We start from the raw sequence: 20057 nt of genomic DNA on the forward strand, positions 1-20057 counted from the left end.
CTTATTACCTCGACTTGCTTATTCTTGAGCGTGAAGGAGGGCATCACGAAGTCTTAAACCCTCGTGACCTGGCCTTGCTGATTTTTCTTGAATCCCTTCAAGAATTGTGCTTTGAAGTGCTCCCTGACCACCAAGTACTCTTGGCGCTCCTCCTCGCTGAGTTCCTCGATAGATGTGGAGATGTTGCCTTCGTCGAGGTCGGTGATGATGCCCATCTTCTTTGAGAACTAGATTAGATCGGTTTAAAAACCAGATTAATCTGTCCCCAGCGGAGTCGCCAAAAAGTGTGTTGACACTAATTTGTGCCAACACACTCGAATGCGCTAGAACGCGCAGCAAAATTGTCAAAACGATCAACACCAGCAGCCTCCCTGCGCCGACCGGTTAGACCGGTATAGCGGACCGGTCAGACCGATACTCCAGGAAGACGGCGAAGACCTAGAACCAAGAGCTCGGGAGGGACCCCGTCGGAGCTAATGGAGCTAGGGTTGCTCTGAGGTCGGTAGGCCACTCAGAACGCCATCGAATGTCGTGGAGACGAGCGAAGAACAGCAGATGGGATTGGAAAAGTTAGGGTTTAGAGGTAAAAGGTAAAGGATAAATGTGTGAATCGATTGGGATTAATCTCAATCGGCCTTAGCCTTTATATTTATAGGCCGGGGAAGACGTACCCCTTCACGAGTAGGATTACATGAGGACTCTTTACAAAAACCCTAATTCTACTCGGACTGTACAGACCAGATCGGTCTGACCGGTCGGCCCGACCGGTCAGACCGGTCGACCTCAGCAGGTGCCAAATTTGGTTGTCAACAGCTGTGTGTTTTGCCGTGGGGTGCCGGCTTCCCCTACCAGCAACAGCAAGGCAGCAACAGCACTAGTTCGAAGCGTCATCTGGTAGGGCCACATGGGCGGGGCGTTCCTCTATACGGTGGTAATTTAGGCCCTATTTGGCAACCTCCATTTTTATAGCTTTTGGTGGAAAAAAAATGGGATTGGAGAGAAAGTTAGCTAGGTGGAGTGAAAAAAGATGAGAGAAGACTCTCCAACGATGAGAAATTAGCTCTTTTTTTTAGAAACTGGGTTATAATTTATGAGACCAATGCCACTGGAAATTTATGATATCTCCTTAGAGCCACAAAAAATTTGTAGTCAATTCCCCCTCAACGCACGGCGTGGAGCATGGCGGCGTTGGCGACGCGGTTCTCCTCCTCGGTGGCGCGCGGCGCTCTTGCGGCGTAGAAGATGTGGGTGACGTCGGTGAGTGGCGCGAGAGCTTTGGCGGCCGCGGCGGCGTCGGTGAGGTCGGCGTGGACGTGGGTGACGGCCGGGGAGGAGGAGGACCATGGCAGGGGCTGGCGCCGGGAGAGCATGTACACCTTCCATGGCCCGCCCGGGGTGTCCGGGCGCGGCGCCAGGCAGAGGCGCCGAAGCGGCGCTGAACGAAGGCGCCCCGCCGCCTTGCCAAGTGCTCTCCTCTTCCGAGCAGAGTCACTATCGGAATCGGCAGAGATCGATGCATGCAGGGAGCGGGAGGGCCGTCGACCGAGTGTGCAAGAAACGAATAGTTTCTCAACGACGATGGGATGGGATGGAACAGACCTGCGCCTCCACCCGGCATCGTGCCCGTGCCTCCGCCACACCTCTGCCCGACGCCGCTCCAGCGCCTCCACCCGACGCTGCGTTCGCAAGATGGCGTCCGTTAACAGTGGACCCCTATTGTCAGTGAGATGAATTTGACACATAGTTGACGGGAGTGGCAACTAAGGGAGTAGAAAAAATTTCGGTGGCAGTGAAGGAAACTATAAAATTTTGGTGGCACTGAGAGAATGGCATAAATTTCCTGTGTGGCTGTTGTCGATCAAAGCCCACCGGCGAGTAGCGACACGCAACACGAAGAGCCGGGAGGTTGCCGGGGCGATGCTGGCACAAACACATGTAAACATTAGTCCGAGCCGTGGTCGGCTCCCCGGGACGACTCTTGCATCGGCTTTAAAGAGCCGATCGAGTCCCGGTGTCAGATCAGATTTGCATATCTGGATGTTAATAGATAAAGCAAATAACTGCAAAAACCGCTTCAATTAGATCTAGTTAATCCAATCCACAACAGTAAAAACTTCACTGCTAGATCGGAACATCCTACACGTAATTAGGCCTAACGAGCGTAATAGATAACCAAACTTTAACCAGAAAAGAGGCCTAAGAATAAGCGAAAGCCAATTCCCGGATCAATCCCTATTAAGATCAGAGCAAAGCATCTAATACGTCGCCAGATCATCCAACTCATTTGCAAGGCCTAACCTAGCAGATATTAAGCCGATTCTTAAGTATAAGAACAAACCATAACAGATTAGATCTACTAGATAAAAAAGAAGCAGGGTGTTATCTCTACGCGGCTAATTCCTATGCAACAAGAAATAGCGTAAGATTAATACATGATCACGCAGAGATAACATGATATTCGTAGATGATAAACAACAAGAGCATGATAGATCTACTAAATGTCATGCTACGAACATCGGGATAACTAGCATGACTCGCCTTAAAAAACGCTTCAGTACGAGTAATACCAAGGTAAAAGCAAGAACAATGCTGCCATGATCACAAGAAGTGATCAGGGCAGCATGGTGCTTACTTGGATGAAACCCTAGGATTAGGTGTGGCGGTGCGCCGAGAATTGTTGTTGCGAGACGTGATGACGTTCTCTCTCCTTTACGAATATCATAGGGTACATATTTATAGCCCGGAGACTTGGAAAACAATCTAAACTAATGCGTCCAAATCGAACTCTGTCCCTAACCCAAACTGAACTAAATCTAAAGATACATGGCCCACACAGCCCATACACTCACGCAAAAGCCGATTCACAAGCCTTCTTTAGTTCCTTCTTTAAGCCCAACTTGCTCGCGGCCCATTATTTAACCCTGTTAATTTATGACGATAACAGTGGCATTGAGGGAATTGACTCATAATTTATTTATTCATATAAAGGATTACATAGACTTCCTTACAAAGACACCTGTGTAAAATAAGAAAAAAAACATTTAGGTCTTTGCAACTTGCAAGGTTCTCCCGGTCGTCTTCATCACCGGCAATCGTTGCCACCACTTGACACATCGCCTTAGAAAGAGAGAAACGTCGAGTTTGCAGCTTGAAGCCGATTCCCATCTCGACGAAGAAGCTTCCAACGAAGCCATATACAAGTTTAACGCTGCAATAATCGGCGCTCGAGGTCGTCGATGTGCACTTGAAACGCTGAACGCCCAAGCAAAGCAGGAAGGCCAACAGCCACATCGCCGAGACACATAGGATCTGACGCCTCAAGCATCGCTAACGACCCCGAAGCCACTGACGATGAAGCAACTCGAAGGGAGAAGAACCAACCCGATTTCTCGAGCAGGGAATACACATACCTCACTCCTCACATCACTGTCTTCGGAGGATGCAGCATCGCCACCGCCATCACCGGAGACATAGTGGAGGGACAAAAGGACCGGTGGAGCACAAACCCTAACCACCAGAAACTAAACCTAGTAATACAACCAACCTACCTAGTTTTTTTTCGATAGCCCCTCATCTGGTACAGCTATAGCATCTGTTCATGTACATACACACTCCACACATGCACACCACACTCACACGACCCGTACACAACCAGACATACAACTACACACAAACCAGACATACAACTACACACAGATACGAAGCCGCATCTCTAGAGAGATCACCGAAACCATCAGGCTCCGTAGGCGACGGGTGCGTCGCAATCCCATTGTGGCTTCATGCGAGAGAGGCTGCAAACTTTATTTAGGGAAACACTATTCCCGGTGGAAATCATAGGCGAGCAACGCTCGAACCCGTGACCGGCTGCTCCGTGACAGGAGAAACAAGCCGCCCGAGCTACTGGTCGGATGCCCAACTTACCTAGTTAATACAACTAGATCCGCCACCGACCCACCCATCCCTCACCGTCCAATGCCAGCGTGGGCGCCAGAGGCAAGGAACCGTCTGAATTGGCGGCAGAAGCTCCGTCGCCTTCGGGTCGCCGCTCTGAACTGTAGCAAAGGGAAAGAGGATTCAGGTTAGCCCTAGTTTTACGAGAAATTAGCTAGACTATTTTACTTGTTTCCATGATATGTGAGAGGAAATAAAAATGAAAAATGGCCTACACACATGAGAGAAAAGATGGGAAACAATATTTTCTCTCTCACATCCACCTTAGCTGGCTATGTTACTGGTACCATTGAGAATGCCTTTAAACGATGCGGCGGCCCAGCGGCGACGATAGAGCAGAAAAGAGGTGCGGAAAAGGAGGTGGCACTCAGATCCAAGGAAAGAAGCCACTGAGAGTGGATCGAGTAGAGAGGAGGAGGCAGACGTGCCTTTGCTTGGTTGAAGAGGGATGGCAGCATGTCGCGGAGTGGAGGAGGCCCTGGATCCGGCGGACACCTACGCGTGGCCGAAGAGAGGCGGCGGCGGCAGACACGGGCAGCGGGGAGGCGCTAGGGAGCGGTGGCCGGTGTGCAAGGGAAAAATAGGATGCAACTTAAAGGAATAAGTTTCTGTTTTATAGAACGGAAATTACGTAAAAACGAAAAGGTGTTGACAATAGACAATTTGATTAAATATTAATCTAATTATTTAATCAATAATTGAATTCTATTTTAGTGATTCATTTTACTAATCAAAATTTACCAAGAAACTGAAGTATACTATTCCTTCCGTTCCAAATTGTTAGGGATTTAACATTCTTTTTATTCGTCCACGTTCATATGGATGTTGATAATTTTTTGACACATATTAAATACATATAATATACTAGCAAAAATGCTCGTGCGTTGCTACGGGTGAATATCATATTACAGTGAAATACTATTTTTGCTATTTTTACTTTTAACATTTACGGAGTTTCTAAAAAATTTTCCATATGTTTTTATTGCACTCAATGCATCTCTGCATGTTTAGTAGACTTAAAACAAAAGTTAATCCTCAGAATAGGCTATGAGAAAATTAATAAACCAAAAAAGCAGTAAAAAATATTAATACACGTGACTTTAGCTGGCCATAATATTATGGACGTAAGATTGCAAAACCATATTTATCTTAAACTTTAAACAAAAAAGCAATAAAAAATATTAATACACGTGACTTTAGCTGGCCATAATATTATTGTTGTAAGATTGCAAAACCATATTTACCTTAAACATTTTGATAAGTATATTTATCTTAACGTTAACCTCCTCATGGTTCTATCATAATAATCACATAACAAAATTAATTTATTTGTAAATTGAAAGAACGAAACATTATTACTAATCATTATCAACATATGTTTTTAAAACACATTAGCATTAGTCATAAACCTATGTATAAAAACAGAAGCGTAGACGTGATTAATTTAAGCTTTTTGATAAGTATATTTATCTTAACGTTAACCTCCTCATGGTTCTAGCATAATAATCACATAACAAAATTAATTTATTTGTAAATTGAAAGAACGACATTATGAACATATGTTTTTAAGACACATTAGCATTAGTCATAAACCTATGGATAAAAACAGAAGCGTAGACTTGATTAATTTGAGCCTAGTAATGGCCTATTACTATTCAGCCTAAGAACACAAAGTAAAAAATATTAAAAGGGCCATCCTGTACCTGTCTTCCGTGTTGGGCTCCATTCAGCGTGTATGATCGTATGCTGTATTTAGATCCGTGAAATGGTGGTAAAAAGAGTCGCATCAGATACTGTAGCATACTGTAGCACTTTTCGTTTGTTTGTGGTAATTATTATCCTATCATGAACTAATTAGGCTCAAAAGATTCGTCTCGTCGTGTACATCAAAACTATGCAATTAGTTTTTTTATTTACTTATATTTAATGCGCCATACATGAGGTAAAAAATTTGATATGATAGGTGAATAGTGAAATTTGAAGAGAGAAATTTTGAAACTAAACACAGCGCTAGTCCCCTAGTGAACCACAGCTCGTTTGTGGCCGTTCATTTCGATCAGACTGTCAAGCATGTCTGCGTCTCGCAAGAACACTCCTCCAGAACCCCAGCTCCTTTTTTTTTTCCCTTCACCGTCCGCAGCACATCCCTCTGTTGCCGTCGACCGTGGTTCTTCTCTGCCCAAGCTCGAGCGCCTCCTCTCCTTCTCCTCTCCTTTCGTGGGGGCATGCCGGCCCCGGAGCCGCGTCGCTTCGTCTCGTCGGCATGCATCCGCACGCACACGCCGGGGGCCGGCGGCCGGCGGGGGCTCCTCTGGTCGTCCTCTCCTCCTCCAACGTCCGCGTGGAGGCGACGCGAGATCCCACACCCCGGGTCTGCCCTCTCCTCTCCTTCTCCTCCTCCGCGTCCGCCACCGCCTCCACAGGAGACGCGAGATCCACCCAAAGTCTGCCGCCGGGCGGCGTGTAGACCCCTCCGCCGGTCCCCTTTCTGGGCACTCTGGGGCCTTGATTATGGCCACCCCACGGTTTCATTCTTGATTTTGGCCATGGCGTACTACTTGAGTTATTGATTTTTTTGCGCTTCTCAGTGTTCTGAGTTCCACGAGGACTAATTATGAATTGGTATAATCAAAGTTTAGATGCCGATTTGGTACTAATTTTCTTGATACATTGTGTTTGATTGAGATCTCAATCTGTATATGGGTATTGGAAAACGTTGATTTGGGCCTAGCCGGTACAGTATCATGGTTGGATTTGGATCCTGCCGAGATCTGATTTTTCCCGATGAAGTGGCGCGTCTGTTCCGATTCGCATCGGAGGGTGGAGACGACGAACTCGGATATGATTCGTGCCAGCAGAAGACATGTTTAAGGGCGATTCCGTGATGGAATCGAACTTGCAGTACCGTCGAGGGGCAAAGTGAAGAGGTGCGAAGAAACCTGGAGATGGGATTATCAATGGGCGGACAAAATAGGAATCCGTGGCCGGGGGGAGGCTGGACGGATACGCGGAGCTGGAGCAGGGCAAACCGGTGGGAACCGGTTCGGTCCGGTTCCGGTTTGATCTAAACCGGTCCAAATTTAAAATTTAAAATTGAATTAAAAAAACAAAAAATTTCTAAAAAATTTCTAAAAATACTTCAAGGTGCGACGAATCTAATGGTGTCAAATTTTCATAAAAAATTATTCATTTAGTATAGTTTGCGGAAATTTAAAGTTAAATAAAAAAAAGAAAAAAAACGAATGGCCCATTAAGGCCCATGCCGCGCGAGCGTCCAGTTAACCCCACTGGGGGTAACCCTCAGCCCCGACGCCCCCCCTCAGTCCGCTCCCCCTCACTCGCGCCAGGTCCGCCGCCAGGACGCCCCGTCCAGCGCTCGACCCCGGCAAGCCGCCCGTGGCGCGCGGCTAGCCGGTCAGGCGCGCCGGTAAGCCGGGCCGGTAGCGGATCTATCGGCCCCGACCGGTTAACCGCCTGGGAAGCTCGGTTTACCGGCCCGGAGAGGCGGTAAACCGGCCACGAGCGGCTGTAAGCCGCGGCCAGGTAAGATTTTTCCCCCCTATGATTTAGAGTATTAGATGATTTGTTTTAGGATTTAGGTGTATGACTTAGGTGTATTTAGAATGTAGGTAAGATTTATTTGTATTAGATGATTTTTTGCACTATGTAGTAGGTTTTAGGTAGATTTGATTTAGGTGTATTAGATGATTTGTGACACTATGAATTAGGAGTTAGAATATTAGATGATATGTTTTTGTTGTCCATGTATGCAGATAGACAATGGCAGGGAGAGATGTTGTATGGGAACATGGTGACAACCTTTATCTTGGATGGCGATGCAGCTATTGTCGTACGCAGAAAGGAGGAGGTGGTGCGACTAGATTGAAACAACATTTGGCTGGGCGCGGGACAGAGGTGGTCCATTGCAGGAATGTGCCACCTGATGTGCGGGACTTCTTTCAGCGTGAGTTGGATAGGGCAAAGAAGGCAACTGCTGACCGGGCCCGAGAGAGGTTGAGACGGGAGAAGGCTACAGCGGAGGGAAACTATCCCGGTGATGAAGAAGATGAGGAGGCTCAGGTGCAGCGTGCCATGGATCTATCGAGAGCGGAAGCAGAGTTCCGACGGGGGGTGGAATAGAGATGAGGTTCATATGAGCGTGGAGGGGGTAGTGGTTCGACGAGGGGGAATGTTATGCAGAGGATGTTTCGAAGGACCACTTCGTAGAGGGAGAGTCCTGTGGTGGAGGACTATAACTTGGCAGCTAGTGGGAGAAGAGGAATGACGCAACCAAGGATTGATACAGGCTCCTGGACACAGAAGGGTAAGAATGCAAAAGAAGCTATTGGTAAAGTTTGGTCAAAGTTTTTCCATATTGCAGGAGTACCTGGAAGACAGGCTGACAGTCCATACTTTGTCAGCGTGGTCAGGAAGACACAGAAGTGGGATAAGTCTCCTTTTCATTGGAATGATACCTATGAGCTTACATTCTTGTATCTCATGGTTTTCATATGGTTGCAGGTGAAGGTATCGCATCACCCACTGGACGGGATATTGATGGCAAGTGTTTCGGCAGAAGTTTGGCGAGTATGGCAGTGAAATGGCAATGCGGATGGCGATGGACCCAAAGACATCCCCATGTAAGAGTTACTCCGTACGATATTGTTGTTTTCTCTATTCAAATATATTGCTTACATATTCGGTTGCACATGCAGCGTCCTGGTGGATGATGTTCGGATCAAGCACTCCAAAGCTGCAGTACCTTGCCATGAGGCTTGTTTCACAATATTGTTTGTCCAGTGGATGCGAGCGAAACTAGAGTACTTTTGCCTTGCTGCATACAAAGGTTCGCAATCGGTTGTCGCACAAGAAACTTAACAAGATTGTCTATGTCAACTACAACCTTCGTCTCCGACTTGAGGAGGTCTCCGACCCACCGATGCGTGAAGAAGGTGATTTCATTGACCAGCTGGCCCATCTTTCTTTCTATGATGAGAATAATCCGGTGCGGGAATGGATGGAATATGGTAGATCTAACCGGGCTCCAGTTCTGGACGAGGATGATGATGACATCGACATCCCTCTCTCGTCCCATATTGTCAGAGATCAAATAAACGTGTCAGATCTACGTGAGGCAACGGGGGATGATTCCATCAGCGATTGGGCACGTAAAAATATGGGTGACACTCACCTAGGGAAGAGGAAGTTGTAGAAGGGACCTACGAAGAGTCACCCGAAGCGTCGAAAAGGCAAAGGAACAGCAAAACCAGTGAGCAGCGACATCGAGACTGATGATGGTGAAGGTGAGCGTAGTCCTCCGTATCAAGAGTCCAAGGATAGCAGCTCGGCCGATGATGATGATGATAGTGATGGTGCTGATGCTGGTGGTGGTGCTGGTGGTAGTGGTACTGGTGCTGATGGTGCTGCTAGTGGTAGTGGTGGTGCTCGTGGTGTTCGTTTTACAGGTATAGATTGCATATATAAATACACACATATTTCTGACTATGAGTATTGACTACTAATTATGATATATGGTTGATTGCAGGGGAGACTCAGTTCACACATGCTACTCAGGACACTGACCATGGAGCACCGCAATCGCAGAGGAGAACAGGTGGACCGACGGACAACGACACTCCACAGTACTCTTCTTCCTCCTACAGCGATTCCAGGCACTCTTTTCACTACCCCGTTCCTGACATCAGCATGCAGTCACCGACGAGATGTGTGTACGAATGGGAAGACCCCCCGTTTTTATGTTAGTTCAGAAATGGCAGACAACATCGGCATGGACGGGCCAAACTTGGCAACACTATAAGGCTGACCTGCTTAGAGTGCGAGGTATCGTTTTGATGTCCACCGCCGAATACCAAACCGCGTCACAAATGGGGGTCTTCCCATTCCTATGTTGAACTTTTATTTCATGTGTATAAGTGTATGACTCCGTATTTGTATGCACGCTTATTACTATTGTATTTTTATGCATAATTATAAATTGTTGCTTTGGTGTGGTCATTTATATTAATATTTGCACAGCTCATGCCGAAATTTCCTTTTATTTCACACCGGTGATCTATTTTGTAACCATCGGAAAATTTCTTTAAATCACCGGTATACCGGCCAAACCGGCCAGTATACCGGTCTAACCGGCTGGTATACTGATATTTTTTAACCGTCGGAATGTTTCTTCAAATCACCGGTATACCGGCCAAACCAGTATACGAACTGGTTGAACTGCGTATTTTGAATTCAAATTTGAGTTCCACCGGTACCAACCGGTTTCCGGCCAAACCGGGCCGGTATACCGGTACCGGACCCCGGCGGTTTGGCCGGTCCGGTCGGTAAATGAAACCCTGAGCTGGAGACGTAACTTGCACTCGGATTAACGGATGAAGAAAGAGGACGCAGAGGGTTTGGGCGACTGACGGGTGGGCCCCACCTGTCAGGACGGACCGTGAAACCTTATTTGCTGTAATGTTAGGTAGAGACTAGCAGAGTGCCCGTACTTTGCAACGGTTTTTTTTTCCAATACACCAAATCTTCTCCTTCGCAAGCAAATCCTTGAGCCTACCAGGCGTTGTCACCAGCCCACCACAATGGGCACGCCCTTCTTCACCACATCCAGCTGCGCCCTCATATCCACACCCCCAATGCAAAGCAAAAGGCCTTATCTCTAGGTACCCAGCCTCCTTGAGCGGAAGAAGGAACTGCTCAATTACGCCATAGGTCTGTTTAGCCAGCTCCCGCGACGGGTAGATGATCATCCCAAATGGGCCCTCCCCAGGCACAATCGGCATCACCATCTACTCCTGCAGCACCACCATGATAAGCGGCAGCACGAACACCAGCGTCTTCCCCGACCCCGTGAACGCGATGCCAATTGGCGTGAGCTGGACGATGCCCCTCTCGCGCAGCTTCCGCAGCATGGGCTCAGGAGGCGGAGGTCGCGGAAGTCCTGCGCAGGAGGCGGGACGTCGTCGCCGTCGACGACGATGTGCCACTTTCGACGGAGCTTGTTGGCCTTGGCGACTGGCATGCGACAGAGGTGGAGGGGCGGCTTCCACCCGGTCTCGATTGGGTCCGTGTAGATGATGCCCTTGGCGATCTCGCGGACCGACCTGAGGGATTTATTGTCGGAGAGATTCTCGATCACTTCCTTCTCCTGCTGGATGCGCTGCTCCGTGGCGGTCACCTCCGGGGCCGCATGCTTGAGCTGCGTGGCCTTGACGAGAAGGCTGGGCTTGGCGGCCGCGTGGGGGACGGAGGCCTTCACCGGTGGGAGAGTGAAAGTAATCGGGTGTTCTAGCCTAAGAGAGGGAGGGGGTGAATTAGGCACTCTAAAAACTTAGACCTATGGCTCTAACTAGTTTGCACAAAACTTAAACTAAAACATGCTATCTAGATGTGCAACTAGGTTGTTCTAGTGTGAAACCCCTATCCCAAAAGAGTTTAGCAACCTATAGCCATTCCTATCAAGAAACTATTCTATGAAAGTAAAGTCACACAAATTGCTATTATGAAATGTGGAAGCTTAAAGAGCGGGATAGGAGATAACAAACTCTTGACGCGGGTGTTTATTCCGTGGTTTGGTTAGCCACAAAGGCACACCTACATCCACGTTGTTGTAGCACTCACTAAGAGTATTGCTACTCGGCCACCAAGTCTCTTCCGTGAACACAATCACGATCACCTTGGCCCCGGGTTCCACTAAGGAGCTTCTCCATAAAGGATGGGGTCTCCACGTCCCCCGCACAAAGATGTTGTCGCCGCTCCACACCAAGTCGGAGGGTCGATTACGTTGCCGGAGAGCTTCACGCTCCAAGGTGCCGGCGCACCAAGCTCTTATTTTGGTTCACTAGAGAACCACAGCACAAAGGCTTCAAGCCTTGCAATCTCACTCTTTAAGAGCTAATCCTTTACACAACACTCTCAAAGTGTGCTAAGGGCTAAGGATATGATCTTGATGCTTTTGTATGGCTTGGAGATGTTCTTGGATGTGTGTGGGATGTCCAGCAACTCCATCAATCTTCAAATAGCCGGGGTGAGGTGTATATATAGGCCACCAAGTCTTGTAGCCGTTGCTCCAACGGTTAGCTGAAAATCTGCGTATTACCGGAAGAACCGATGCCTCTGGCAGGGGTAGCGTCGGTTCTTCCGGTCACTCTAAGACACGAAATAGCCGTTGAGCTTCTGACTGCTGACACAGTGACCACCGGTTAAACTGATGCTTTGTACCGATGCGTCACCGGTTCATCCGGTGCTTAAGAATCTTCTCCTGGGCGCTGACGTCATTGCACCGACGCAATACTCCGATGCACCGTCGGTTCAACCGGTGCTGTAGAAACTTCTCCTGGGCACTTGACATTGTCTCTGGAACATAGGACGCCCAATGCACCGATGCCCCTTTTTGACCCGTCGGTTCATCCGGTGCCCATAAGCTGACTCGGCTTTGATTCCCTTCTGCCATGGCGTCGGTTCTTCCGACAACCATCGGATGCACTGATGCTTCATGCGTCGGTTCTTCCGGTGCTTCCACCGAAAAGCTTTCAGGGCGCTGCCCTGAGACCCGCGAGGGGCGGCTCACCCTCGACCACCGTCCGCTAACCGGGTAGCGGAACCACCGTAGGGGCGGCCCGAAGGGCCTTGTTACGCATATCTTCTCTTTCTTTTTGTCATCACTTGAACCTAAAAGTCTGAGAATGATCATCTTAATGATCATATTAGTCCAAGTATTGTGTTGTCATTCGATCACCAAAATCACTCGAAATGACATAAATAATGCTATGTTCGTTAGAGAGAGGCGGCAGCGGCAGGGAGGAAGCGGCGGAGGACGGCGCTGTCTTGGAGAGGCGGAGCTGGCAGAGGCGCTCGACTGCCCGAGGACGTGCTGCGCCCTCCCCTGCTCTCCGAGATGAACTCCCCGCTCGCGTATCTGGCCATAGTGGAGGTGGGCAGGCGGTTGGGATCGAGAGAGAGAGAGAGAGGAGGGAACGTGCGATGCGACGTGGGGAGAAGCGGGTGGACGCTGTGCTCATTGTGGTGGAGACTAGTCCGGCCCACCGCTGCCTGCTGGGTTGGGCCCACTCGCGTTGGGGAGCTCGTGCGGGCGACTCGCGCTGCCGTCGGTGACGCACGAACAACTTTCACTTAAAGTAGTAGAAGATCCAACGTGAGCGCTCCAGTCAGTGACCTAAGTTTGTTGGGCCGGGCCACATCTGCAGGCATGAGTATACGGGCCACAACATTTGTGGAACCATTTTCTTTATATAAGTCTTATTTTTCCCTCAAATTAATCTTTTTCAATGTTTCTAAGCTATTTTAAGCATGCGTTCGAGGGATGTTTTAAGAAGATGTATCAAGGATGAAACATTATTTGTAAATTGTAGGGTGCAAGTGGCGTGGATAATTATCCGATCCGATCCGATTCGAATCCTAATTATACGGATATGGAGGAGTTTTTATATCCACGCGGATATGGATAATCCGAATCCGATTTACATGAGGATGCGGAGTAGGATATGGTATCACCAAATTCCAACGGATATGGAGTATCCGATATTTGAACGCGGATTATCCGATGTTTATAATAGGATAATATCCGATTAGTTTGGTAAGTATATGAGGGTCAACAATTATTGATTCGGGTCAAAAATACCGTCACTATTATTTTTTATTACTGATATGTAAATTATGATGTTAACAATTATACTTTACTTTATGAATTAATAATCATTGTAAAAAAGATACATGTAAGCATGTATTAACTGATTTTTCAAATCCGTTTCCGCTCCGACTCCGCACCATTTTCGATATCCTAAAAAATCCGTATCCATATCTGTAACCGAGTAATATCCGCCCCGCTCCGAATCCAACAAAAAAAAAGGATTAGGATATGGAAAATGCATTATCTGCCCCGATCCGATCTGTTTGCATCCCTAGTAAATTGTAGGCTTCCTTAGTCTTAAATTAAACGAAACACAAGATCTGTTTGCATCCCTAGTAAATTGTATGCTTCCTTAGTCTTAAATTAAACGAAACAGAAGTTCAAGCCTGCTACGTATCTATATTTATAAGAATGTTGATGATTTTTTTTCTTATTAAAGTCCATACTATTTTTTTATCCCTGTCTCATCCCTCTCACTGTTGGAGAATGGCTTATTAGTGCCGGTCACAGAACGTGTTAGACCGGCACTAAATGGCCGGCACTAACGTGACAACACGTTAGTGCCGGCTACTGTGACCAGCACTAACGTGCGCTGCCACGCCACGCCACGCGCCGCCCAGACATCCACTTTAGTGCCGGCTGGTATTTCTAGCCGGCACTAAATGTTTTTATTTTTTTTCTTTTTGTTTTTATACAAATTGTTGTGGGTATTTGTGTCGTATTAGGACCGTATTAGTACCGTATTGCACACTAATATTAAGACCGTATTAGTAACTTATTGCACACTAATATTAGGATCGCATCACACTAATATATATATATATATATATATATATATATATATATATATATATATATATATAATATGTACATACATATACAGTTCATATATGGAACACTTCGGAGTTCAAAAGTACTTGAGATATTATAAATTATTAAGCATCAACTATAGTAACGTATCAGCTTTCTCGTCGTCGGATCTTCTTTGGCGACGCTTGTACGGAGATCGCCATGAAATTCGCCCTTAGAATTTATGACTTCATCGAGCAGGAATCCGCATATAGCTTCTTGAATTGCCCTGACCTGAGCCATTTCAATGAGTTCTTCTTTCATTCACCAACGCTGTCACATTTTTCGATGAAGTCATGAGAATAAAAAATAATGAATTAAAATAATGAGCAGATGTGATTGTGCTCACGTACATTGAATGCCTCCACTGTCATTTGCCCTTTTTCACTTGCAAAAGAGTTGATCCACTCGCATACGTAGTATCCACATAAGTTGTTTTCTTGGTCCTGTCTCCAACACTATGGACAAATGTGGGTTACGATATAGAATTTTTCTGATGTTTATTGCGAATGACATTAGTAGCGAGAGTATATTCATACCGGAAAATCAGTGAACCAACGAAGAGGCTCGATTTCACCTATGGGCAAGCCTATGTGTTTGCGGAGGTAGCGACTCCATGCAATATTTACCACCTCGATGAGATTTTGGTACTTTGATTTATCTTGCCTTAACGAGTCGTACACCAAGACCTTGTGCTCCTCAATTCGAATACAAAGCAATATCCAATGAAAGCTGTGCATATACATATGCACAACCAATTAATGTTGATTATAATAGTTATTAAATAGTATTATTAATACAAAGGGATTGAAAAAAGATGCTAACAAAGAACGACTCACTGATGGTTGTATGGCAAGAGAATGAAGGGACACATGCTATTCTTATGCAACTCCCTGTATATAACATTGACTATGTCTTCGGGCTTTTGTGCTCCCGATTGCTCATGTATAATATCGGGGTCGAAGAACCCGACGTTATGGAAGTTCTTCTTTCGGCAAATTTGAATTTTTGACCTACGTGACACAAGAAAAACAGGGATCAGTCAACACACAAGGCTAAAATAATAAAACGAGAGACAATACTTACATGCACCATACACTGACGAGGGACTTGTGAAGGGCATCTTGATGGTATAAATCGTAAAGCGCCGCAAACTCGATATATACATCATCTGCCCCCCGCCAGAAATGCTCATCTTTAATCCGAGCTGGGAACATCTCTAATTCATTAGCTTTAGATTGCACGGCATACCATTTGTGTAACTCGGCCATTCTCATTGGTAGGAATGGTAGCAACTCTGGCCATATCAAAGGTTCACCAAGTACAAACTTTTTCTTGCCGCGGGCATTCTGTAGGGCCTCCCCAAGCAATTGAGCCCTTGTTAGATCAGTTTGCAATATCATCCCAGCCATGGTCAACGGATCTCTTGATTCATCGGGACATTCTTCACGCGGCACTATCAACAGAGGGATCGATTGTTTGGACTGCTCTCCGAGCTGGGGAACGGTCTTTGCATTAATCCGCCGATTCTTGGGGTTGCTGTAGCATTTTCTGATCTGCCGATCATAATCCAACTCCCTTTCTTTCTCCTTGGTGGGATCTTTAATGAAGTGTTTAATGAAGTATGCCTTTGCAACCGGATCTATTTCTGGCTTCTTGTTTGCAGTCTCCCTCAGTAGCTTGCGCTTCAGCAAGAAGGTTTGAAACGATTCTTCTACCTCTTCCTCTTTTGGAGCCTTCGCTTTCTTCTTTCTTTGCTGCTTATGAGATGACTGGACCAAAGGTACCGTGTATGCCTTCTGTCGCTGACTCTGATTCTGTTGTGCGGCTGGTGATGATGCCGGAATTGGCTTGCTTTGTGCGGCTGGTGATGGCGGATCCATGCTGGGGGCCCGTGCAGGCGGTGGAGAAGGTGGGCCAACACTAGGATTCCTGTCAGCTGGCGTTGGTGATCTTTGCCTTGAGCACCGAGCGGAATCTGTGGCTGCTTGCACCAATCTTATGTCGCGCTTCGGCCACGCGATCCATGTGTGTACGACATGTTGTAGTTCTGTTTCTTCAGGACCTATAGGGATCAGGAGGTCCAAGTCTTCCCAGTGTTCTTCAGTAATTCGATCAATAAAGACTCTGGCGAATCCTTCAGGAATCGGCTAGCAATGTATTGTCCCGCCTTCTTTTTGAACTTCTGCATAACCCTCAGCACAAACTTTGAGCTTTTTCCCATAAAGAACCAGAAGCTCACATTGGGTCCTAACGGTGATGTCGTCAATGGGGTCCCTCGGCCTGTCGGCACCCAAATTAGGGTGCTCTGTGGAAGCAACACTGCTACGACGCTGAGAAGGGGGGCTGATTTCCACATTGGCAGCTGGTTGGTCCGAGCGTTGCCCAACTGCTGCCTCAAGTGACATTATCCAGTTTTCTTGGCTACGGATCTTCTCTGCCACTACTGCCTTGCTTCTACATCGGCTTCGGTAGGTTTCGAGTTCTCCGGAAAAGCCATATTTCCATGGAACTATGCCACGCCTCGGGTCCGTCCAGTGTATTCCGCATTCCCAAGAGCGTAAGTCAGCTCGTCATTCTCTCTATTGGGCTGGAAGGTTCCTTCTTCCGTACGCCTCATTGCGTCGTCGAGTCTTTGGGCAGCCTCTCTTAGTACGTCGCTAGTCACAAACATTCTAGTGTCGGGGTCTAGTGTGCCTCCATGAGCATAGAAGAAATACCTTGCTCGTTTGGGCCAACTCAAGGTCTGCGGTATGATTCCTTTTGCAATTAAATTATTTTCCATCTTTTCCCATTTCGGAACAGCAACCTTATAACCTCCAGGCCCAAGTCTATGGAAGTTTGTCTTTTTGCTAGCATTCATTTTGCCTTGAATCGAGGCTGCCATGCTGTCAGCACTGTGCTTGTAATTCACGAATTCATTCCACCACTCTCGTTGCTTCTTCCAGACTTTATCAAAATCTGGTGTGAGGCCCTTGTTGACAAAGTTTGCCACCAATTTTTTCTTGAACGAGCCGAACTGAATTGCCATCTTCTTAAATGGCCATCCTTTTACTTTGTCAGCTTTGCCAGGGGGAAAGTTGAAGTGCAACGACACCTCTTTCCATAACAAATCTTTCTCTGAATCTGGCACGATATCTTCAGGTCGACCAGAGACTTTATTTCTCTTCCAAAGCTTGTACTTTATGGGGACGCTTTCCCTAACAAGATATCTCAATTGATTTACAAAGGTCATCTTAATTTGACCAGGGGCTAGTGGCTCGCCGGTTCCTTCGTTGATCTCCGTGATGGTCGTACATCCTACCATCTTCCTCTTGGAGCCACGTTTCCGTTTAGGCTTCGTCGATCCTGATGCCTGAAAGAATCGCAAATTTATCAAGCGGGTTGCTAGCAACTAGTGGATGTCGCGGCAGGTATGCGTAACCTTCATAACCCGCAAGCAAGGGTTCCAGATCGAAAATTATCATGATATTAGGTAACTTATTGACTGAAACATTCATAAGAATTTTTAGCTGGAGCACGACTGCTTACACAAGGACTGAAATCATCAACAAAGCTAGCAACATAACACAAATAGTTCGCAGCTAGGCCGCATGTATCACAAACAATATCTTGCTCCTAACATATATATTGACAAAACGTTTATCCTGATGCCTGAAAGAATCACTAAACTTTTATACCTCGGCTTCCTCGACATTTTCTTCTTCCTCCCCACTAATATCTTGCTCCTCGTCGCCATGATAATGTAAGTTTAAAAATTGGCTGCCATCGTTCTCGTCCTCATCAAACTCTGGAGCTATGTGCCCAGTACTACCACGAATGAGCTCGTGCATTAACTCGTCTTGGTTGTCCGTAGGATCCATTTCCACTATCTGAAACAATAAAAAAAACATTAAGTATTTTCTAGTACTAATAAAATGTACATATTTGCAAAAATATTGTACACATGTTTATATTCATAAATGCTCACATGGTTATTTAGATCCAGAAATCAAAACACCAAGGCAATCATAGCAATCATACAGAGAAATCGAAAAATAATCCGGAGCCTAACTATGAGACTAATAAGCTAAAAGAGCAAGCATGAGACTATGAGACACTATGAGTCAAGATCACAAGTTGAATTTGAAACAGTCGCAAAGAGCGAAGCTTTCCGCCCAATAGGTAATGGTTGGGACACCCATTCTCTCTCAGATGTTCACTCCACTCCTATGATCGATTTCAGTAACTGGAGTTTCATGTTGATCTCTACCAGGTCCGAAGTGTCCCTTGAGCTGACAGGGGGTTCCACGCCGACGAATATGTATAGCCCGGCAAGCTCGGCTTCCAGAGTCAAAGATGCCGCAGGGCGGTACCCAGTTATTGTTCTTAGTGTATCAAGCTACTCCCTCAAATGTTCCTCTGTGTAGTTGCCCTGGTGGAAACAAGTGATAATTAAGATGATTTTAGATCATGCTAGACAAATTATGGTTTCGAACAAAAGCACAACTAATCAGTAAATTGTTCTATAAACTGCCCGACGGGCTTGTTCATGTCCGCGACTAGCAGTTAGTTACTTCAACTTTTTCATGTTATCCAATGGCATGAAATTGTTAAAAAAAAGTTAACAACACGCCAAGCTTTCATGTAAGCAAGAAAATCCAAGGTATCGAGAATGAAATCCGGCATATGAAAAAAATTTGGATGAACTGAGAAGACTTCAGGGGCAAATTAGCACCAAAGCAATGGAGAGAAGTACATTATTTACACTTCAGCAGCAGCAGTATGCTGCACTTTCTGAGGAAAATGAAGGTAAAGTTCTCACTGGTAACCTTGTGTCTAATGGTTTTCCCCAACATGATAGCAGTTGACCATTGTTTTGTTCAGATACTGATGAGGAACTAATGGAATGGCAAACAAAATTTGAAGAAAGGATTGCAATACTAGAAACAAAAATCAGTAAACTAGGTAGAGAGATGGATGATGAAGCAGCAACGAGCTCCTCACTGCCCCAGATAATCTCTGAATTAACACATGAAATAGGAAAGCTCCAAGCAGAAGCTGATGTAATCCTTTCTTCCATTTTTACCAGCTGACTATTTTCTCTCTCTTTTTTTGGTCATTATATTGGAGTTTAATTCTGCGTTTACGGTTTTCAGGCTCACATATCTATTAAGCAGGAACGAGACTCAGACATCAAAAGGATATTCACCAAACATAATTTTGGGCCAGTTCCAAAATTTCTATGGAGTTTGGCCACATTGCGAGCTTGCTTTATTCTGCATTGTTTTTAGTTTACAGTTTTATTTCTTTTCGCTCGTCATCTCAGTGGCTGGATGCATGAGTGCATGTCATGTTCCAAATGATTTTTACCAATTGTTATGTATTTTATTAAAAGTGTCTGCCCTGTATGTGCAAGTGTTTCATCACTGAAGGTTTTCACTAAATATGTCTGTATCCTTTTCTTGAGCAGAAATCCAATGAAGACCAGTTAGATGTTTTATGGAAACACTATCTTAAAGTAAATGCTCGCTACTCTGAAATTGATGGCCAGATACAGTCTAAGATTGAATCTGCTGGTAGGAGCCGTAAGAGGTGGTGAACAAACTGGGCG

At 46.1% G+C, this 20057-nt stretch overlaps 1 protein-coding gene across 1 annotated transcript; it reads left to right on the plus strand.

The window, feature by feature from the left end:
- The first annotated feature begins 19142 nt into the window (after positions 1-19142).
- On the plus strand, positions 19143-19774 carry LOC120646190 (DNA repair protein RAD50-like). The gene is made up of 3 exons (XM_039922881.1): positions 19143-19255; positions 19331-19509; positions 19603-19774. Exons 1-3 carry the CDS (start codon positions 19189-19191, stop codon positions 19735-19737), a joined length of 381 nt encoding a protein of 126 aa, XP_039778815.1. The 5' UTR covers positions 19143-19188; the 3' UTR covers positions 19738-19774.
- Positions 19775-20057: the final 283 nt, after the last annotated feature.

The sequence above is a fragment of the Panicum virgatum genome, chromosome 8K (genome assembly GCF_016808335.1).
Source record: "Panicum virgatum strain AP13 chromosome 8K, P.virgatum_v5, whole genome shotgun sequence".
NCBI classification, from domain to species: Eukaryota; Viridiplantae; Streptophyta; class Magnoliopsida; order Poales; family Poaceae; genus Panicum; species Panicum virgatum.

Bases quoted from the DNA above. Each gene is read 5' to 3' on its own strand.
- LOC120646190 (XM_039922881.1), top strand. From the start codon at position 19,189: ATGGAGAGAAGTACATTATTTACACTTCAGCAGCAGCAGTATGCTGCA. The intron at 19,256-19,330 runs GTAAAGTTCTCA...TGTTTTGTTCAG, and splicing joins ACTTTCTGAGGAAAATGAAG to ATACTGATGAGGAACTAATG. The intron at 19,510-19,602 runs GTAATCCTTTCT...TACGGTTTTCAG, and splicing joins AGCTCCAAGCAGAAGCTGAT to GCTCACATATCTATTAAGCA.